At 41.0% G+C, this 24,024-nt stretch overlaps 1 protein-coding gene and 1 pseudogene across 3 annotated transcripts in view; one reads left to right on the forward strand and one right to left on the reverse strand.

The window, feature by feature from the left end:
* gnal (guanine nucleotide binding protein (G protein), alpha activating activity polypeptide, olfactory type) overlaps positions 1 to 7,873 on the forward strand; it is a 67,604-nt gene extending 59,731 nt beyond the window's left edge. For all 3 annotated transcript variants that reach the window (XM_014181226.2, XM_045711020.1, XM_014181227.2), the window contains exons 8-12: positions 2,435 to 2,493; positions 4,122 to 4,242; positions 4,759 to 4,889; positions 5,425 to 5,492; positions 5,619 to 7,873. In XM_014181226.2, the coding sequence (XP_014036701.2) occupies positions 2,435 to 2,493; positions 4,122 to 4,242; positions 4,759 to 4,889; positions 5,425 to 5,492; positions 5,619 to 5,765 (526 nt within the window). In that variant the 3' untranslated portion in view covers positions 5,766 to 7,873. The remainder of the gene's footprint in view (positions 1 to 2,434; positions 2,494 to 4,121; positions 4,243 to 4,758; positions 4,890 to 5,424; positions 5,493 to 5,618) is intronic.
* LOC106590321 (metallophosphoesterase 1-like) lies at positions 7,808 to 17,327 on the reverse strand (annotated as a pseudogene).
* Between the last annotated feature and the right edge of the window lie 6,697 nt (positions 17,328 to 24,024).

The following is a 24,024-nucleotide window of genomic DNA, read 5'->3' on the forward strand; positions in this document are numbered from 1 at the left end:
CAATTCCTGACATTTAATCCTAGTAAAACTTCCCTGTCTTAGGTCAGTTAGGATCACCACTTTATTTTAAGAATGTAAAATGTCAGAATAATAGTAGAGAGAATGATTTATTTCAGCTTTTATTTCTTTCATCACATACCCAGTGGGTCAGAAGTTTACATACACTCAATTAGTATTTGGTAGCATTGCCTTTTAAAATGGTTTAACTTGGGTCAAATGTTTCGGGTAGCCTTCCACAAGCTTCCCACAATAAGTTGGGTGAATTTTGGCCCATTCCTCCTGACAGAGCTGGTGTAACAGAGTCAGGTTTGTAGGCCTCCTTGCTCGCACACGCTTTTTCAGTTCTGCTCACAAATGTTCTATCGGATTGAGGTCAGGGTGTTGTGATGGCCACTCCAATACCTTGACTTTGCTGTCCTTAAGCCATTTTGCCACAACTTTAGAAGTATGCTTGGGGTGATTGTCCATTTGGAAGACCCATTTGCCACCAAGCTTTAACTTCCTGACTGATGTCTTGAGATGTTGCTTCAATATATCCACATCATTTTTCTTCCTTATGATGCCATCTATTTTGTGAACAGCACAAGCTCCTCCTGCATCAAAGCACCCCCACAACATGATGCTGCCACCCCCGTTCTTCACGGTTGGGATGGTGTTCTTCGGCTTGCAAGCATCCCCCTTTTTCCTCCAAACATAACAATGGTCATTATGGCCAAACAGTTCTATTTTTGTTTCATCAGACCAGAGGACATTTTTCAAAAAAGTACGATCTTTGTCCCCATGTGCAGATGCAAACCGTAGTCTGTCTTTTTTTTATGGCGGTTTTGGAGCAGTGGCTTTTTCCTTGCTGAGCGGCCTTTTCAGGTTATGTCGATATAGGACTCGTTTTACTGTGGGTATAGATACTTTTGTACCTGTTTCCTCCAGCATCTTCACAAGGTCCTTTGCTGTTGTTCTGGATTTGATTTGCACTTTTCGCACCAAAGTACGTTCATCTCTAGGAGACAGAACACGTCTCCTTCCTGAGCGGTATGGCGGCTGTGTGGTCCCATGGTGTTTATACTTGCGTACTATTGTTTGTACAGATGAACATGGTACCTTCAGGCGTTTGGAAATTGCTCCCAAGGATGAACCAGACTTGTGGAGGTCTTCCATTTTTTTCTGAGGTCTTGCCTAATTTCTTTAGATTTCCCCATGATGTCAAGCAAAGAGGCACTGAGTTTGAAGGTAGGCCTTGAAATACATCCACAGGTACACCTCCAATTGACTCAGATGATGTCAATTAGCCTATCAGAAGCTTCTAAAGCCATGACGTAATTTTCTGGAATTTTCCAAGCTGTTTAAAGGCACAGTCAACTTAGTGTATGTAAACTTCTGGCCCACTGGAATTGTGATACAGTGAATTAATTATAAGTGAAATAATTTGTCTGTAAACAATTTTTGGAAAAATGACTTGTGTCATGCACAAAGTAGATATCCTAACCACCTTGCCAAAACTATAGTTTGTTAACAAGAAATTTGTGGAGTGGTTTTAATGACTCCAACCTAAGTGTATGTAAACTTCCAACTTCAACTGTACATATAAATATATGGATGAGCGATGGCCGTGCGGCATAGGCAAGATGCAGTAGATGGTATAGAATACAGTTTTACTTATGAGTAATGTAGGATATGTACACATTATTAAAGTGACTAGTGATACCTTTATTAAGTCCATTTATTAAAGTGGCCAGAGATTTGAGTCTGTCTGTTGGAAGCAGCCACTCTATGTTAGTGATGGCTGTATAACAGTCTGATGGCCTTGAGATAGAAGCTGTTTTTCAGTCTCTCGGTCCCAGCTTTGATGCACCTGTACTGAGGTGTCATGGAGGGCAGGTAGTTTGCCCCCGGTGATGCGTTGTGCAGACCGCACTACCCTCTGGAGAGCCTTGCGGTTAAGGGCGGTGCAGTTTCTGTACCAGGTAGCAATACAGCCCGACAGGATGCTCTCGATTGTGCATCTGTAAAAGTTTGACTGTTTTAGGTGACAAGCCACATTTCTTCAGCCTCCTGAGGTTGAAGATGCGCTATTGCGCCTTCTTCACCATGCTGTCACCACGCTGTCCATTTCAATTTGTCCGTGATTTGTACCTCAATTACCTCAACTAACCTGTACCCTGCACATTGACTCGGTACAGGTACCCCCTGTATATAGTCTTGTTATTTTGTAAAAATATTTACTTTGTTTATTTTGTAAATATTTTCTTAACTCTATTTTCTTCAAACTGCATTGTTGGTTAAGGGCTTGTAAGTAAGCATTTCACAATATGGTCTACACCTGTTGGATTCAGCGCATGTGACAAATAAGATATGTTTTGAGATCAAGACATGTTTGAGTTAAATAGGCACCTTCACACATTGGACCATCTGTTATAGAGTTTTCTTTCCCTCCCAGTATGTTTGATGTAGGTGGCCAGAGAGACGAGAGGAGAAAATGGATCCAGTGCTTCAATGGTAAGTTTGGATTATGTGTATAATTTTGCTGCCCACAATGTTGTTTTGCAAGAGTAGTGTTGGTGGTTCAGTGAACCATGCTCGCTTAATGAGTAACCTTACCTGAAACCGGAAGTCCTGCGTTAACTCCTGACCGTCTTGTGGTGGAACAGGGACTGTGCCACAGTAGCTCAGCATTGTATACCATCTGGATCCACTTCCACATTTTATATGGAAGAGTTCATTAAAGTAAAATACCACTCAAAAATCTCCTATTTTGCTATTTGTTTAATTAGTCCATTTAAAAATATATATCATTTTACACGTATGTATTAGTTCCAAATAAGTCAACCATTACAGAAATACAATTATTATTTTTCACTCAACCCAAAGACAAAAACATAACAACAACCCAACATTTAACAACAGATAAACGGAAGAGAAAAAAAGTCCTCACATTATCATTATGCTTGAACTATAGCCAATATTCATATCAATTTCTTTAGAATATACAGATGTACAGTTCCAATGCTTCTACAATATCACCGGTTTGTAGGTGGCAGGTAGCCTAGTGGTTAGAGCGTTGGACTAGTAACCGAGAGGTTGCAAGATCGAATCCCCGAGCTGACAAGATAAGAATCTGTTGTTTTAACCAATGACCAAGTGGGGGGAAACTGACATACTTCCAGAGGAGAGAAATTGAACATCTAGCTTGTAATAGACAGAGGTCAACCATTTCCTTCTCTCTCCTATGTAAAGAGATATTGTCTGGGTAAAGATTTAGGTCACAAAGTTTAGGGATTAATGGTATTGGGGTAATCTCAGAGATATAGTGCAGCACTGAGCTCCAAAATGTTTATCTCAGCACACTCCCACGGGCAATGATACAAGGTGCCTAGATGTGTGTTACAATTAAAACACAGGTCCGGGATATTGGGGTGTGTGAACGGGTTGGTTAACAGGGATGATAGTGTATGTTTAGTAACCACAAGGACCACATTAGTATTTTGTAGTGAGGATCTGTTGAAACAAACATAAATCTATCCTAAAAGTAAAACACTGAACCCCATTCCCCTGTCTCCCTAACCGAGACACCCAACGCCCACCTCCCTCTAATCGTAGAGTGTAGCCTGGTGGACGACTGATCCATTACAGGGAGCAGTCTAACCAATGTGACGCTGAACAAAACAAAGTGTCTCCTGCCTTCTCTCGGCTATTACTCCTCATGAATAAAAGAGAAGGCATATATAGCAACTTTTTATGTCAAATATTACTTAGTCTTCGTTTGAAAAGTAGCAAAGAGTATCTCCACTTAAAACTGTAACGTTAGTTAGTGAAGCCTGAGATTAACGTGAATGTTACAGTTTGGACAGTCCAAACTAGTTGTAAATGATCCGCAACACAGGGTCTGTAGCTAGTTGCTACCAAGTAACATAAAATACAGAAGGTGTCATAGTGTGACGTTTTTGGACTGTATCAACAGTGGACTAATGAAACATGACTAAAGATAGTCTTTTAGTGGAATTTTCCTTTAACATTACATGGTTTACGATGTCACTGCGTCTGGTCCTTATAATACACACCATTATGCACCAATATGCACCATTCATGCTAAAACAACCCATTTAATGTGCTCTTATCTCTTTTAGACGTGACGGCCATCATCTTTGTGGCGGCAAGCAGCAGTTATAACATGGTCATAAGGGAAGACAACAGCACCAACAGACTCCGGGAATCCCTGGATCTCTTCAAGAGCATCTGGAATAACAGGTTGGTCCTGGGCACCTAATCAGGCTCTCTGCCCTCTCCCGACTCAATTATGCCCTAATGAAAATTTCACACCAGATTTAGTAATAGGCGAATATAACGTTTGCATTCCATTTTGTTGTGATTTCAATATACTTGCAATACATTTGCAAACGGAATTAATTTCAAACCAGCTTTGTTTATTTCTGTAGCAAATTCTTGGTGAACATTTGTTTTAAATTACATTGCAACACTACATGTATAATAATATGACCAATGGATTATATATTATTGTAAGAGGATGTACTTTTAGCGATTGACAGTAATAATAGTAACAGACTGAAGCGTGCTTCCCATTTTAGTTTTAATCAGTCAAGGTGGTGATATCAGTGTGAATCGGTCAAACAGAAGCAAAACATGAGAGATGGATAGAGCTATTTTATTTTTGAACCCATCCATTCACATTCCAATAACTCTGACACAGTGTCATTGTTTAAATGCCTGTCTAGTCACGTCATTCTTTACAATCTTTCTTTTCAGATTTTTACGGACCATTTCAGTCATCCTGTTCTTGAACAAGCAGGATATGCTGGCTGACAAGATCTTAGCAGGGAAATCCAAACTTGAAGACTACTTCCCTGAGTACGCTCGCTATACTGTGCCAGCCGAAGGTGGGTACTGAGATGTGCGGAAAACACTCTGTTTCTCTAAGTAAAACTTGATCATAATAATTAAGAAGATTTACTAACCTAAGAGACCCACACATTACACTCTTCCAGCAACGAAGCGTGCCCCTAAATCGTTGTTGTTGCTTCGCAGTGAAGGACCTCCAAACCGATCCTCAAGATGTATACAAAGGTTATCCCATTTTGGCGACTCGCACATTTGAAATTTGTGACTCAAATGGAATCATTTGCGCGGGCCCTGGAATAAACCTTTATTTAGACCTCATATGACCCTCTAACTTATAGATAATCCCGGGTACTCAGTTGCAGTATGTAAACAATAGCATAAACATGCCTTTCTTCCCTATCGTCAAATGAAATCAAAGAATAGTTTGGAGCACGGAGAGCACTAGTTAGAGATGCTCCATAAACATTTGATTGCAGATACTGTCATCAGCCACTGCACTACATCCTGTCCTAATGATATGGTATCCTTGTACTGATGAACCTGGATTTCTTCTGTTTGTCTCTTTCTGAACAGCCGTTCCAGACCCTGGAGAAGACCCTAAAGTGACCCGGGCCAAGTTTTTCATCCGAGATGAGTTCCTTGTACGTACAATTTTCATTCTATGTACTGACTGTAGATGCTTGTATTGTAGTGTTAACCATTTCAGGTTTGGGGTCATTTCCGTTTCAATTCAGGAAGTTAACAGAAATGTGCATGTCTCCCCACAGAGGATCAGCACGGCGAGCGGCGACGGAAAGCACTACTGCTACCCCCACTTCACCTGCGCCGTGGACACGGAGAACATCCGCCGCGTCTTCAACGACTGCCGAGACATCATCCAGAGGATGCACCTGCGCCAGTACGAACTCTTGTGATTGGTCGCAGCCCACCATCCAGTCGGCTCTGGGCCAATCCCGGTGCAGTTTGTTTCCACTCCCAAAACACAAGTTCCTTTCACCACAGGGACCAGGAGAACTACTGAAGCATCACAATGCTGTCATTTTGTTTGCCATTGTTGGTTTTATTTTGTTCTTTAATTTTGGCCCATTTTTTACTCTTATTTTGTAGGTATAAGTGGGGATGGGAAAGGATGTGTGTGTGCCTCAGTCTTTTATTTCAAATGCCTTTATTCTGCTCATTCCACTAAGCCTTTTTAGACATCTTGTTTTGTAGTTTTTTGATTTGAACTAGTCTTCTGTAGTTTCTGTTGGGGTTGGATCTGGACCAGCTGATGTTGTCAGATGGGGTGTGTGTGTGTGTGTGTGTGTGTGTGTGTGTACGTTTGTGCATTTGTGTGTACGTTTGTGCATTTGTGTGTGTCTGTGTGAGAGAGTTGAGGTATCTAATGAGGTAACTCCTGTGTGTGTTGGTTCCAGAGTTGGAATCAACCTTCCGACACTCCTTTGCATGGATTACTCCGCTTTGCTCTCTCTCTCTCTCTCTATTCTGCTCTGAGTACTTGATGAAGGAGTGGGGCGGTGGGGCGGGCAGGAGATGTAATGCACTTTGCATCAGGTAACTTAACGCCGTCAAGGAAGTATACACATGATGTAGCACCGAGATATTTATTACTCTGTCACTTTTTATTTGGGGTTGTTTGTTTTTATTGCAACATGATGGAGAGAGAGGCTTTCAGACTGCCTTTGTGTGGATGCTGAGAGCTGTAGAATTAGCATAGGGGGGGTGGGGCTTGTGGGAGACCAGGAGGATGCTGGGAGTTTGAGTCCAATGCACCTCCTGCCGTAGGGCAGCAGCAGCATTCTGCCACGTGTCTAGATGGAAAGAGAAATACCACACTCACTTTGATTTGCCCACAGACAGTCCTTTTTGACTTAGATCCTCTTGGGCAATAGTTATATATATATATATATATATATATATATTTTTTTTTGTTTTAGTTTATTATCTTGCACACTGTGCAAGGTTGATTATCTTGTACAGACTGCAAAATGTAATGTTATTTTGTACAACTTTATTGAGAGAAAAAACTTCTTGTAGAATATCTTTGTGCCTTGATAATGGCTGTACCTGTAAATTGAGCTCTGATGTATGTTTTTGACTGCGCTGTACAGCTTGATGTCAAACTCTATCTGACAGTAGAGACTGCAGGCAGGGAGTTTCTCTCTCTCTCTCTCTCTCTCTCTCTCTGTAGAGGTTAGTTTTTCTGGTTTATAAAAAAGGAAAATGTTCTTTAGTAGAAAACGGCAGAAAAATTTGTGCGGTGTAAAAAACAAAAAAACAAATCCTGTATACATTATGCAAATTAACCACTTACCTACCGCAGTGACCCCAGGTCGCAGCCAGAGACATGCCTTCATCCTCTTTCGTTTCGACGGTGAAAATGTATATTTTTATTTCTGATTCTCAGCTTTAATACATTGGAAGATCCATTGACGTGTCCAAATCGCAACCTGGCGTTGTTTTACTACAGTAGGAAGCATCTTTTTAGATATGAAGTGTGTATGAGATGTATACATGCGCGTGCCAGTAAATGTGTGTGTATGTGTGCTTCAAAGCATGCATGTACTGTAAAACATATATACACACATGTACTCATGCATTGTATATGTACATTGTACATGTGCATTTTATATTAATATATATGTACATATACATTTATAAAGATATACATATATTCTATAAATCTATATGTACAATTATACATAGTAATGTGTGTGCCTATGCGTATACATATTTATGAATGTCTAGAACGTATGTATGCATACAGATGCATAGGCATCAACTTATATAGAATGAGACGAGATGATAAAGTAGTGATCCTTCGGTCATAGAGATCCCTTCACAATGGCACAGGCATTGTGAGCGTGGGCACAGTTAGACAGGATATTCTTTACACTGAACAGAAGCTTTCAATGTGCAAGTCTATTCTCAGAGCGAGGAGGTAGATGTGATAACGTTTGTGTTTTCAGGCCTTTAAGGAATACAAAAAGTATTTTTATTTTAATAAAGAGGCACATCAGAAGACCTTTGTTTTTTTTGTTTTTGTTGGTTTGTCTAAACTGAATATGTGGGAAAATGACACTTATGTACACTTTGTATATGCATAAATTACAGTTGCAAGAAACCCAGTTCCACCGTCTTCCCTCGACTGTTTTTGTCCGGGTCACATTTAAAGGTCAAAAAACCGCATTCAGTTGCCAATAATTTATAAAGAGAATGAACGGATAACATCAGTGCACGCTATTAAAATGCACCAACAAAGAGCGACCAAGGCCCTTTAAAATGTGCTGTTGGTTTGGATGTCAGGAGTGTCAACCCTACTGCAGTCTCTTTGGTCTCAGGGATGAACATGGTCAGGGTGAGGGGGTCAAAGGTGGTCGGTCACACAGATGAGACGTCCCCTACCGTTACTTTGATTTCAATCACACTTGGTTTATTTGCTACCCTGAATGCTGCTTCAGGGGCCTATTTTTATGTGGCCTGCCAAGGAAATAATAAATATTTGATCTAGGGGAAACACTCACTATAACAGTCACAGGCCCTTGTGCTTGCCCATGAGGCTGGTGGCTAGGAGCATGAAGCTCTTTGAGAAGTGGAGGTGGGCCATGAGCATGAGGGAGACGACCATGGCTGTGGCGCGGTAGATGGCCACCATGCTGCTCTCCTCTAGCAGGAAGCACTTAGCCAACTGGAAGTCCGTGGGAGAGAAGGTGCCCTGCAGGGAGAGGGATGTTGTGTCCCGATTCTCTACCCTTCTAACACTATATTTAAATTCATGAAGTAAACTTAAATTGAAATGGAATTGACCCCAACCCTGACAGTAAGTTACCAGGATGAAGCTGGGGTTGTTGCGGTTTCTCCAGCTGAAGGAAGAAACGCTGATCTCTGGGTGCTTGTTGTCATGAACCACCTTACAGGCACTGTGGGTGTGGCCACTCAGGATAAGGCGGGGCGGAAAATAACAAAGTAACTGCAGAGTGGAACCAAAAGAATCCATCATATTTCTCCAATCACAAGCTTGTAAGTGACGACCTATTATTGTTTTCAGTCAAAAAGATACCCTTCAGAATGATTCTTAGGGATTTATCTCAGTCTGAAGTGGCTTCCTCTGTTGGGACCTTTCCTTCATCTGCACTGATCTGGAAAAAAACGAGTTATGAAAGCAAGCAGAGACCACTTCAGACAATAGAGATGAATCCCATGTGTGAGTGATAGTTCTGTGTATTTAAACTCACCCTTTGAGAAGCTTCCTGGTATAGCATGTCATAATGCTCATGGAACACCTGGTGGCGCTCTTCAGGAGAGGCGACATCCTGCCCAGTGCACTCTACATCGTTCAGGTAGTACATAGGGTAGTGCTGCCCACAGAAAAGGTCAACAAACAGTAAATAGATGTTTTATTGTCACATACACCAGATAGATGCAGTGAAACGTGTTGTTTAAAGAGTCGGCCATAGTAGTCAAATCAAACTTTATTTGTCACATGCGCCGAATACAACAAGTGTAGACCTTACTGTGAAATGCTTACTTACAAGCCCTTAACCAACAGTGCAGTTCAAGAAGAGTTAAGAAAATATTTACCAAATAAACCAAAGAAAAAAATTATAAAAAGTAACACAATAATGAGGCTATATACAGGGGGTACCGGTACAGAGTCAGTGTGCGAGGGCACAGGTTAAAGGTAATTTGTACATGTAGGTAGGGGTGAAGTGACTATGCATAGCAGCAGTGTACAAAACACATGGGGGGCAATGTAATAGTCCGGTGGCCATTTGATTAATTGTTCAGCAGTCTTATGGCTTGGGTGTAGAAGCTGTTAAGGAGACTTTTGGTCCTAGACTTGGTGCTCCGGTACCGCTTGCCGTGCGGTAGCAGAGAAAACAGTCTATGACTTGGGTGACTGGCGTCTCTGACAATTTTATGGGCTTTCCTCTGACACCGCCTAGTATATAGGTCCTGGATGGCAGGAAGCTTGGCCCCAGTGATGTACTGGGCTGTACGCACTACCCTCTGTAGCGGCTTACGGTCAGATGCAGAGCAGTTGCCATACCAGGCGGTGATGCAACTGGTCAGGATGCTCTCGATTGTGCAGCTGTAGAACTTTTTGAGGATCTGGGGACCCATGCCAAATATTTTCAGTGTTCTGAGGGGGAAAAGGTTTTGTTGTGCCCTCTTCACGACTGTCTTGGTGTGTTTGGACCAAGTATGCACCTTTGGAGAAAATTAGCGTTAAATGCCTTGCTCAAGGGCACATCGACAGATTTTCACCTAGTCGGCTCATGTATTCGAACCAGCGACCTTTTAGTTATTGGCCCAACGCTCTAACCGCTAGGCAACCTGCCACACTTAGTACATTATGTGAGTGAACTATGCTAATGAATGCTAATGATACAGATGTGGTCAAATACACTCTGTGGCCACTGTATTAGGTACACCCATTTAATACCGGCCTGGACCCCCTTTGCCTCCAGAACAGCCTGAATTATTCGGGGCATCGATTCTACAAGGTGTCGGAAACATTCCACAGGGATGTTGGTCCATATTGACTCAATGGCATCACACAGTTGCTGCAGATTGGACGGCGGTACATTCATGCTGCAAACAGCCCATTCCATCTCCTCCCAAATATACTCTATTGGGTTTGGTCAGCAACAATGTTCAGATACCTTGTGGCGTTCAATCGTTGCTCAGTTGATATCAAGGGACCTAACGTGTGCCAGGAAAACATTCCCCACACCATTATGCTCCATGCATTGTCAACTGTGGGACCTTATATAGACAGGTGTGTGCCTTTCCAAATCATGTCCAATCAATTGAATTTACCCAAGGTGGACTCCAATCAAGTTGTAGAAACATCTCCAGGATGATCAATGGAAACAGGGTGCACCTAAACTCAATTTCGATTATCAAAGTAAAGGGTCTGAATACTTATGTAAATAAGGTATAAGCGCGTCTACTAAATGACTTACTGTAAATGTAAGCTAAAATACTCTCAAGCACACACTGGGTTTCCTTCTGTACTCTGTGACAGGACAACAACGTCAGCAAGACAAAGGAGCTGATTGTGGACTACAGGAAACAGACAGCTGAGTATGCCCCCATCCACATCGATGGGGCTGTAGTGGAGCGGGTCGAGAACTTCAAGTTCCTCTGTGTCCACATCACTAAGGATATATCATGGTCCACACACACCAACACAGTTGTGAAGAGAGCACGACAACGCCTTTTCCCCCTCAGGAGGCTGAAAAGATTTGGCATGGATGGGCCCTCAGATCCTCAAAAAGTTAAACAGCTGCACCGCTGAGAGCATCACCGTTTGGTGGCAACTACTTGACATCCGACCACAAGGCGCTACAGAAGGCTGAGCGTACGGCCCAGTATATCAGTGGGGCCAAGCTCTCTGCCATCCAGGACATCAAACTTCTTTGTCTCATCACATACGCTGCTGCTACCTTTTATTATCTGTCATTTAGTCCTAGTTGTATGTACATATCTACCTCAATTACCTCGTACCCCTGCACATAGATTCGGTACTGGTACCCCGTGTATATAGCCAAGTTATCGTTACTCATTATGTATCTATTATTACTTTTATTATTGTTATGTTTTACTTTTCTATTATTTCTCTATTTTCTCTCTCTCTGCATTGTTGGGAAGGGCCCGTAAGCATTTCCCTGTTAGTCCACACCTGTTCTTCATGAAGCATGTGACGAATAACATTCTATTTTATTGATTTGATACGCACGCGCACACCAAGTCGTACCTGTAAAATGATAGGCAATGGGCGGGGAAACTTCCGCATATCCTCCTGACAGTACCTTCTCATGCGGCTTGACCGATGGCTCTGTGATATCCACAATATCATTACAATCTACTTTGACATTGACAATGGGAGTAACAGTATGTTGACAATGTGTAGGGAAAAGCTTTTATCTTTTGTGACAATATAATAATGACCAAGTTTCATAAGACATTTGGGGCCAACATTTTTTGGGATATTTATGGCTAATGTCTGGGATTAACCCAAAATATTTTTACCCACAAATCTGTTTGGCACTGAGTAACACGTAAAAGCCATATGGAGGCTCTGGGACTTGATTGCATCTGGGGGAGAAACAGCTTTATTTAGTCAATGCTCAAATCTCTGCTTCTCTCAAATGCTCTGTGTGTGTGAGTGTTTGTTGTGTGCTGTGTGGCATTGACGAGGATGATGATTGTGATGAAGATCACCTGCACAGAGCAGTTGAGAGCCTGAGAGAGGCTGTACAGCTCGTTCTCCACATGCTCGCAGATGGGGCAACGGTCTCCATGCATAGCCATACGTACTGTTCACCAGCACAAAGCTAAATTGGGAAACACACACGCATACAAAATGTACATTAATGACGGTGCAATGATGGAAGCTAAGGAACACATTAACGTGACTAACCACAAACCACACATTGTTAAACTGTTAGATGTTGCTATTTACACTAGACCTACTTGACTCCTTTTGTGGTTACAATCCGGGCAGAGGTGACGTTGAACACCCTCTCGAAGCGTTCAAGTTTGTGCCAGTTCATCCTGTTCAAAGAGAAAGAATGTTACCAGGGCTACCAAGTGAGCATCACTTGGTAGCTTCTATTTAACAGTGAGACTTCTGAACTTAACATACCCATGATGGAAGTCGATGTTGTGGTTCTCAATGATGGCTATTAGCTCCATATCACTGGGGTGTTGGAAGATCAGCCTCCCAGTCCTGAAGAGCACAAGGTTCATATTCAGATTGTCACAGAGGAGAAGTTGGTAATACTTTACTTGACACCCAGCGTCATAACACGTTAATAATATGTCATAACAGCTGGCATAACTTGTCATAACCCATTATAATATGGTCATTACACTGTCATGACACATATATTTATACCTGTTGTGACAATGCATATTGCGTTATTTGACTACACCCGCTACACCTGCAATAACATCTGATAAATATGTGTTTGCGACCAATATAATTGGATTTGATTTATGGCTGGTTATGACACCTACATGAGAGTGTCAACCTACAAAACCTACCACACAAGGCAAAACATTCCATTACACCATTCCAATACACCACTTGTCAACAGTATGTTTATGTTATATATATACAGTACTAGTCAAATGTTTGGACACGCCTACTAATTCAATTTTTTTTTTTTTTTTACTATTTTCTACATTATAGAATAATAGTGAAGACATCAACACTCTGAAATAAAACATATGGAATCATGTAGTAACCAAAAAAGTGTTAAACAAATCAAAATATTTTTCAGATTTTAGATTCTTCAAAGTAGCCACCATTTGCCTTGATGACAGCTTTGCACACTTTTCATTCTCTCAATTAGCTTCACCTGGAATGCTTTTCCAACAGTCTTGAAGGAGTTCCCACATATGCATAGCACTTGTTGGCTGCTTTTCCTTCACTCAGCGGTCCAACTTATCTCAAACCATCTCAATTGGGTTGAGGATGGGTAATTGTGGAGGCCAGGTCATCTGATGCAGCACTCCATCACTATCCTTCTTGGTCAAAGAGCCCTTACACAGCCTGGAGGTGTGTTGGGTCATTGTCCTGTTGAAAAACAAATGATAGTCCCACTAAGTGCAAACCAGATGGGATGGTGTATTGCTGCAGAATGCTGTGGTAGCCATGCTGGTTAAGGGTGCCTTGAATTCTAAATAGATCACAGACAGTGTCACCAGCAAAGCACCCCCACACCATCACACCTCCTCCTCCATGCTTCATGGTGGGAACCACACATGCGGAGATCATCCATTCACCTACTCTGCGTCTCACAAAGACACGGCAGTTGGAACCAAAAAATCCCAACAAAGGACAGATTTCCACTGGTCTAATGTCAATTGCTCGTGTTTCTTGGCCCAAGCAAGTCTCTTATTATTATTGGTGTCCTTTAGTAGTGGTTTCTTTGCAGCAATTTGACCATGAAGGCGTGATTCACGCAGTCTCCTCTGAACAGTTGATGTTGAGATGTGTCTGTTACTTGAACTCTGTGAAACATTTATTTGGGCTGCAATTTCTGAGAATGGTAACTCAAATGAACTTATTCTCTGCAGCAGAGGTAACTCTGGGTCTTCCATTCATGTGACGGTCCTCATGAGAGCCAGTTTCATCATAGCGCTTGATTGTTTTTGCAACTGCACTTGAAGAAACTTTCAAAGTTCTTGTCTTAGAGTAATGATGTACTGTCGTTTCTCTTTGCTTATTTGAGCTGTTCTTGCCATGATATGGACTTGGTCTTTTACCAAATAGGGCTGTCTTCTGTATACCTCGCCTACCTTGTCACAACACAATTGGTTGGCTGAAAAGCATTCTGGAAAAAAATTCCACAAACGTACATTTATCATTGCACACCAGTTAATTGAAATGCATTCCAGGTGACTACCTCATGAAGCAGGTTGAGAGAATGCCAAGAGTGTGCAAAGCTGTCATCAAGGCAAAGGGTGGCTACTTTGAAGAATCTCAAATATAAAATATATTTTGATTTGTTTAACACTTTTTTGGTTACAACATGATTACATAGGTGTTATTTGATAGTTTTGATGTCTTCACTATTATTCTACAATGTAGAAAATAGTAAAAAATAAAGAAAAACCCTGGAAGTAGTAGGTGTGTCCAAACCTTTTACTGGTACTGTATATGTTTTTAACTGACCACAAAAAATGATCATTGTAATTGCGTACACCTCAATATCAGACCCACCCAATGATCTGTTGCTGATGAATGCAGGAGCAGATTTCAGGAGCAGGACAAGACACCCTCTTTTTGACTGATGACTGACATAAGGGCATGTACAGTTGAAGTCGGAAGTTTACATACACATTAGCCAAATACATTTAAACTCAGTTTTTCACAATTCCTGACATTTAGTCCTAGTAAAACTTCCCTGTCTTAGGTCAGTCAGGATCACCACTTTATTTTAAGAATGTGAAATGTCAGAATAATAGTACAGAGAATGATTTATTTCAGCTTTTATTTCTTTCATCACATTCCCAGTGAGTCAGAAGTTGACATACACTCAATTAGTATTTGGTAGCATTGCCTTTTAAAACTGTTTAATTTGGGTCAAACGTGTCAGGTAGCCTTCCACAAGCTTCCCACAATAAGTTGGGTGAGTTTTGGCCCATTCCTGCTGACAGAGCTGGTGTAACTGATACAGGTTTGTAGGCCTCCTTGCTCGTACACGCTTTTTCAGTTCTGCTCACAAATGTTCTATGGGATTGAGGTCAGGGTGTTGTGATGGCCACTCCAAAACCTTGACTTTGTTGTCCTTAAGCCATTTTACCACATCTTTGGAAGTATGCTTGGGGTCATTGTCCATTTGGAAGACCCATTTGCGACCAAGCTTTAACTTCCTGACTGATGTCTTGAGATGCTGCTTCAATATATCCACATAATTTTCCCACCTCCTGATGCCATCTATTTTGTGAAGTGCACATGTCCCTTCTGCATCAAAACACCCCCACAACATGATGCTACCACCCCCGTGCTTCACGGTTGGGATGGTGTTCTTCGGCTTGCAAGCCTCCCCCTTTTTCCTCCAAACATAACGATGGTCATTATGTCCAAACAGTTCTATTTTTGTTTCATCAGACCATAGGATATTTCTCCAAAAAGTACAATCTTTGTCCCCATGTGCATTTGCAAACCGCAGTCTTGCTTTTATATGGCGGTTTTGGAGCAGTGGCTTCTTCCTTGCTGAGCGGCCTTTCAGGTTATGTCAATATAGGACTCATTTTACTGTGGCTATAGATACTTTTGTACCTGTTTCCTCCACTATCTTCACAAAGTCCTTTGCTGTTGTTCTGGAATTGATTTGCTCTTTTCACACCAAAGTACGTTCATCTCCAGGAGACAGAATGCGTCTCCTTCCTGCGCGGTATGATGGCTGTGTGGTCCCATGGTGTTTATACTTGCGTACTATTGTTTGTACAGATGAACGTGGTACCTTCAGGCATTTGGAAATTGCTCCCAAGGATGAACCAGACTTGTGGAGGTCTACAATTTTTTTTCTGAGGTCTTGGCTGATTTCTTTGTATTTTCCCATGATGTCAAGCAAACAGGCACTAAGTTTGAAGGTAGGCCATGAAATACATCCACAGGTACACCTCCAATTGACTGAAATGATGTCAATTAGCCTATCAGAAGCTTCTAAAGCCATGACATCATTTTCTGGAATTTCCCAAGCCGTTTAATGGCACAGTCAACTTAGTGTATGTAAACTTCTGACCCACTGGAATTGTGATACAGGGAATTATAAGTGAAATAATTTGTCTGTAAACAATTGTTGGAAAAATGACTTGTGTCATGCACAAAGTAGATGGCCTAACCGACTTGCCAAAACTATAGTTTGTTAACAAGAAATTTGTGGAGTTGTTGAAAAACAAGTTTTAATGACTCCAACCTAAGTGTATGTAAACTTCTGACTTCAACTGTATGTGTCAGGCCAATGCGGCTTATATAATTATGATGGTCATAATGCTTCTTAACAGTGTCATAAAGTGTATTGTCTTAGTCCAAGTAAAATGACACAGAATGGTCATAATGCTTCATGACATAAAGTGTATTTTCTACGTTATTTGAAATATGTAGACACTTAACCAGCCATAAAATAACGCAATATATGTCACAACAGGTGGAAATATATGGGTCATGACTGTGTTATGATCATGTTATTATTATTATTATATACTTTTACCTTTATTTAACTAGGCAAGTCAGTTAAGAACAAATTCCTATTTTCAATTACGGCCTAGGAACAGTGGGTTAACTGCCTTGTTCAGAGGCAGAACGACAGATTTTTACCTTGTCAGCTCGGGGATTTGATCTTGGAGCCTTGCGGTTACTAGTCCAACACTCTAACCACTGGGCTACCTGCCGCCCCCAACTATGACAGGTTATGAAAAGTTATGTTAGCTGTTATGACATATGATGACATGGTTCTGACTGTCATAACGTGTTATGACACTCAGTGTCAAGTAAAGTGTTACAGAGATGTTTGAGCTGGGGTATCAACATCTGCCTGAACCCCTCTCAGCACTATACACAGTAGGATGTCTCCATCTCCTCCCAACACAAACCATTTGGGCCACTACTGTTATTTACTTCCTCAATCAGTTGGATTGGGGTTAAATCATACCATTATGTCATAAGTGGGAGATAATACAATATAATTAGGAATTAGAATAAATGATGGACACTGTTGGTAATTAGACCACACACATACACACAGATCCCCTTATGTGCTAAAAGACATGATCACATACTATCCTGAGTAGTCCAGCTGTTGGTGCTGTGTGTGGTCTAATAACCGGCAGTGGCTATCAACAAACCTTTGAGGAGCTCCTTTTCCCCTCAGTCAACGATGTCTCCCAAAATGAAGACCACCTCTGGCTGTAGGAGCCCCAGGGCTGTCCGGAAAGCCCTCTCCATCTGCCATGCTCTATCAGGAAGCAATGTACAGTACATTATGATTAGGGCAGGGAGTTTTATTGACCATGTGGAAAGACCACTAAGAAGGACAAGTAGGAGAAACTCTGGGACCCGATTATAGTCATAGCCTACAATAACAACCCAGAGTTGTCCTTGGTCAGGCCACATAAGGAATATCCCCTGGTCCTAATAATGATCTTTAGGCAATGACCGCCCAGTACTACCAAGAGACAAGCACCGACTTAAAGTATTCTTGTCCATCATGCTGTATAATGCATGAAACAATGTCCTGGTAGTATCCTGTCTCAATGAAGAAAACTATTGAGGCTGACCACTATAAGTTATTTTGTGGACCATGTGAACATGAGACATTGGAGTCACAGCGGGGCATCTGGTTGCCCTAGCTGGTGAAGTTGCATGTCATAGTGAATTCATACAATCTGATATTAAGACGATTAATTATATTCCTGTCCTAAAAACACTGCCCACTATCCAACCCAAAGTGTTCAGTGCACACAGGATCAAAAATATGTTTTCCCACGATATGCAAATTCCAATAGTCCTGACTCAATCAGCTATGCACAAAATGTATGATTTATGCTTTTTGTTTTCAAGGACTTGACTTGTGCAGTCTGTGTCTGTTTATTATTTCAGAGTTTCTTTTCTTGTCACGTGATCTGAGATGAACGTTAGAGCTTTGACCAATGAGACGTTTGTAATGCACTTTCGTTAAAACATTCAACAAATGACAGTCCTAGATTAATGTAAAACACACAAATAATATGAGGGTTATGTAAACTTTATTCTTTATCACTTATCAGTATGATAACTAAGTAATAAACGCACAAACCATGAAATTGGAACAGGAGTGCACAGCCTACCTTAGCAGGTGGGTATGCGAAAGAAACAAAGCGCGAAGCTGGGGCGGTTGGGGAGTCCTTTGCCGCTGTTCCCAGTTAACTCCGACCACGAACAATGCAAAATTGCAGGGTGATATATCAAATATTCACATAAGATAAACACGCAAATGACAGATAAGAACAGAGTGAAATGTCCGTGCATGTCTGAGAACGAAATGTGAATCTGTTCCACACAGGGACGAGGCGAACTAAATCCTGAAAAATACGTGCCCTAGATAACCGTATCCCTGGCAAAGAAATACGCATATTCGTCGGTGTTAGTTTTTTTGGTCCGTTTAGGATTGCCATGCGACAGCAATCTCCCAAATTTGACTCGCGTGCGATGTGCGCACCCTAGTCGAGAGAATGCGGCCGCTGAATAGTTGTTGCGTTAGGAAATAAAGTACATTTGACTGTAATTGCGGGCTTAATGTGGCTACAAAGTATTCAAAGCATGAGTGAGATAGACTGTTTAGCCTGGTCAACAACAAAAAAATAGACTGTAGCCTGTGTGTGTGAGAGAGAGAAAGAGGGAGAGAGAGTTGTTTTGACTTCTAAAAAAGGCAGGACGAGCAACATTCCTCAGAGATCGATCTGATTCCTAATTGTGCAAGCCTGACTGGTACGTTACTTTGTCACAGGGGCGAAAATCTGATATCAACTTTGGAGGGGACAATTACATGAAATTTTCTCAAGAGCAATTCCTGAGGGGGGCACCAAAAGTAGTGCTGTAACACATAGCCTACATTGTAATATGGTAAATGTATATTGAGGAACCAAAGAAATAAGGTGTTTGCCGTACTCCTAACTACCGGTACCCAAAACTACACAACTAATCACAACAGCAATACCATTGCCTTTAACAAATCTTAGTTCAGTCACCAGTTTAAGTTGAGAGTGGGGGTATCCATGGCATTTTCCAATTATGTTCCTATTTTACAAGTCAAACATTTTTAGAACCTTTCATAATGTTGCCAAACAAAGACTCAACAAACTTACCTGAGACTCCCTGTCTCTGCCAGTCTGTCCCTGCATATCTGTCCCCAACTCTGCTGTCTGTGTGCCATCTGTTGCCTGCTCTGCCTAATGACATCGTTGTGAAACATTTCCATTAGAATTTCATTTCTTTCTTATGAACATTTTATCAACTAGTCTTTGGGATATTAGGCTACTAGGGTTCTTACTTTGCGTTTTGGTGTACTGAAAAATACTCTGATATCCGTCTTTTATTTTTCTGCCATTTTTCTACCTGGCTGGCTGGCTGGCTGGCCTACACAGTGTGTAGGTTATTTACAGTAGGAGATGGGCTTCTATCATCTTATCTTTTATCATTCTATTTGGGCTTCGATCTAAAAGGTAGCTAGCAAATGTGAAACGGATTAAAATGACAAGAGTTGACAGCTGTATGAGTTCACCATTTACACAACATATGCTGCAACCTTTTGTAATTTTAATAGTTTGTTTCATATTGGCTGGCTTCCAATAATAGCTGAATTTGCAAAGCTGGCGAGCACCAATTCCGTTTCAGTGGTGTTTGCTATAATCTTTGCTTCCCGGGTTAAATAAAGGTGAAATAAAATAAATAAATAAAAGTTCCCTTGCGACAATTTAGCTTTTGTAACGAGACCATTAAATATATTTAAGACAATGGTAGAAGAGAGTGTAGTTCTGTTCAGTTTGGACTTCAGTTTATCGCTAACCTTATCACAGGGACTTTGAAGCACCAATTTACATCATCTGCATGCTGATCTTGGAATAAATTGACGATAGCAAAGATTCCATCTTTGACGAGGCCACATAAATGGAATAGGTACTAGCTAGCTTAATAGTTAATATTTGCACGCTAGCTCTGCGCTAGCTCTGCATTCAGCTAGTGTCTGTATGAACCCTGCCAACATAAAACAAAACATTGCTATGGCGCGATTGACTGGATTAACCTCACGTCAGTTACGTTCATTGAGTGCCTTTCAGACAGTATATACGACCCCTCTGTTACCTTGCCAACTAAGGAACTGGCAGTGGATCAAACATTGTGAGGCAAAGGGGGGGGGGTTGCAATCTTTTGAAACTTAAAAACGCGCTATTAAGTGTCTATAATCAGCACAATTGCTTTCATTGCGTATTATTAATATTATTTAAATTACATAGTTATGTTTCAGTGATATATTGGGGGGGACAAATCATATTTTTCCCAGGATGGGGGGGTCGTGTCCCCCCCGTCCCCCCCGGGATTTCCGCCCCTGCTTTGTCACGTGCATTTCCCATGATTTGTGACTAGCTACATCGTTTTGATTTCAACATTATAAGGTTTGTATTTGTCAACCATCCACACATCTAAATTCTATCATCTATCTTCCTGATGATATATAGCTTACTGAAAGAGACCTAAAGTGACCTAAAGACCCAAAGTGACCTGTCTTGTTTTAGCCACCACTGAAGTCTTTCTATCTTTTATTTCACTGATGTGCAAATTACATTGTATTTCAATGCATACTAATGCACACTAATCCTTGAAAGACACAAACTACCTTATACACTTCGGACACACATAGTGACATGATTAGCAAGAATTCTCTTTAAGGTTTTGGAAATCCAAGATGTGAGATATTAATAGGCCTAATATTATTTTTATGTGATTTCATGTCATTTCATTTTGGAAATGAAAAAGACTGTTTTATACTTAATTTTTAATATTTAACCCATATTTTACCAGGTAAGTTGACTGAGAACACATTCATTTACAGCAAGGACCTGGGGAATAGTTACAGTTTTATTTCCATCTCTTCATTCAAAAACTCAATCATGGACACTCTTACTGACAGTTGTGACTGCTTCCATGATGTGTTGTTGTCTCTACCTTCTTGCCTTTGTGCTGCTGTCTGTGCCCAATAATGTTTGTACCATGTTTTGTATTGCTACCATGTGCTGCTGCCATGTTTTGTTGTTACCATATCGTTGTCATGTGGTGTTGCTTCCATGCTGTGTTGTTATGTGTTGCTGCCATGCTATGTTGTCTTAGGTCTCTCTTTATGTAGTGTTGTGGTGTCGCTCTTGTCATGATGTGTGTTTTGTCCTATATTTTTATTTTTAATCCCAGCCCCCGTCCTGTCAGGAGGCCTTTTGCCTTTTGGTAGAATTTGTTCTAAACTGACTTTCCTAGTTAAATAAATTAAAATAAACAGAAGAGAGGAGGGGGATGAATGAGACAATTGGAATCTGGGCATGATTAGGTGGCTATGATGGTATGAAGACCATATTGGAAATTTAGCCAGGACACTGGGGTTAACACTCCTACTCTTACGATAAGTGCTATGGGATCTTTAGTGACCACAGAGTCAGGACAGTCATTTAAGGTCCCATCCAAAAGAGGGCACACTACACAGGGCAGTGTCCATTCACTGCCCTGAGGTATTAGGATATTGTTTTTAGACCAGAATAAAGAGTGCCACCTACTGGCCCTCCAACACCACTTCCAGCAGCATCTGGTCTCCCATCCAGGGACCATCCCACTGCAAGCCAGCAGTGGGATGAAGAGTGGTATGCTGTTTCATGAGTCCTATTATGTAATCTCCGACAGAAACCCATCTGTATTGTTTCAGATCCAGTCAAGCCAGTTAACCCACCATGCACTGGGTGCACAATGGGAGGATTAGTCTATTGAGGCACCCCACTATAGCCACTGCTGCTTTCAAAATACCTTGTAGAATGCATTTTTGCATGTGTTTCCACCTAATTCTAACCCTTGCGGAATATCTATCATATATGCCTATATTATCTATAGATCTGTAAGTAAATTAATAAAATTGCTCTAAATCTCTCTCTTTAATCGTCCTTTCTTAAATCTTCATCACTATCCAGCAATGCATTGGGATTATGGAGAGAATAGTTTACAAGGGTGCTCACCCTTACAAGGGTGCTCACCCTATCTGAGTAGCATTTCATTCATCAGAAGCTTGGCTGATATTCTTTTCTTCCTATTAGGAATATTACAATTTTTTTATCGCTTTGGTACTATTTTTACAAGTATGTTGCACATTTTCACAACTCTTAATTCCCTTTTGGGGGTGGCAGGTAGCCTAGTGGTTAGAGCGTTGGGCCAATAATCGAAAGGTTGCTGGATTGAATACCCGAGCTGACACGGTAAAAATCTGTCGTTCTGCCCCTGAACAAGGCAGTTAACGCGCTGTTTCTCGGTAGACCGTCATTGTAAATAAGAATTTGTTCTCAACTGACTTGCCTAGTTAAATAAAGGTTAAAAAAATTATATAAAACTGCAAACTGGTCACACACAGCCAGTCTTTTATTCAAAACCTGTCATTGTGCATTCATTTGGGTTGTAAACATATTTTGTGTCACGTCCTGACCAGCAGAGGGCGTATTGCTTAGTCTAGGTCAGGATGTGGCAGGGGGTTTGTGTTTGTTAAATGTTGGGTTGATGATTGGGACTTCCAATTGAAGGCAGGTGTGTATAGTTGCCTTTGATTGGAAGTCCTATATAGGTGTGTGTGTTTGTCTTTGGGGTTGTGGGGAATTGTTCTGTGTTGAGCCTATGCTTTGCCAGACTGTTGGTTGTTCGTTCATTCTCGTGAGTTCTTTGTTATTTTGGGTGTTCATTTTTGATAGTTAATAAAAGTCAAGATGAGCCTGCACATACCTGCTGCGTTTTGGTCCTCTTCTCTCCAGTACGACATTTTTAACGATGAGTACGACTTATTTTATGACATTTTGCCACATAACCATTGATTCAAAATCTAAGTTTATTGTGAAATGTAATGAGAACGTTGGTTTAATCACTAAAACACAACATAATGATATATTTTCAATTTAGTTGTTTTATCTACCAGTTAATCCAAAGGCAAACAATGCAGGACACGCATTTAAAATCACCCTTAGAAGTGATGAAAGTAATATGCTACAGTACTGTAAATTACAGTAGATTACAGTTTTCACATGAATCAATACACTTACATTACCCAACAAAATTGACAGAATCTATCATTTCCATAATATCTATCCAATGTGTAGTCAAAGGTGTGATCAATGAAGACATCCTCTACAATCATTCATCAAGAAAAACATTTTATTTTTCATATTTACAGTGCATTCGGAAAGTATTCAGACCCCTTGACTTTTCAACATTGTTGCCTTATTCTAAAATTGATTAAATACATTGTTTTCCTCATCAATCTACACACAATACCCCATATAGACAAAGCAAAAACATATTATTTTTGTTTGCAAATTTATTACAAATAAAAAAATAGAAATACCTTATTTAATAAGTATTCAGAACCTTTGCTATGAGACTCGAAATTATGCTCAGATGCATCCTGTTTCCATTGATCATCCTTGAGATGTTTCCTCAACTTGATAGGAGTCAACCGGTGGTAAATTCAATTGAATGGACAAGATTTGGAAAGGCACACACCAGTGCATGTCAGAGCAAAAACCAAGCAATGAGGTTGAAGGAATTGTCCGTAGAGCTCCGACACAGGATTGTGTCGAGGCACAGATCTGGGGAAGGGTACCAAAACATTTCTTCAGCTTTGAAGGTCCCCAAAACACAGTGGCCTCCATCATTCTTAAATGGAAGAAGTTTGGAACCACCAAGACTCTTCCTAGAGCTGGCCGCCCGCCAAACTAAGCAATCGGGGGAGATGGGCCTTGATCAGGGAGGTGACGAAGAACCTGATGGTCACTCTTGATAGAGCTGCAGAGTTCCTCTGTGGAGATGGGATAACCTTCCAGAAGGACAACCATCTCTGCAGCACTCCACCAATTATGGTAGAATGGCCAGATGGAAGC

This window comes from Salmo salar, chromosome ssa29 (genome assembly GCF_905237065.1).
Source record: "Salmo salar chromosome ssa29, Ssal_v3.1, whole genome shotgun sequence".
In the NCBI taxonomy this organism is placed as follows: Eukaryota; Metazoa; Chordata; class Actinopteri; order Salmoniformes; family Salmonidae; genus Salmo; species Salmo salar.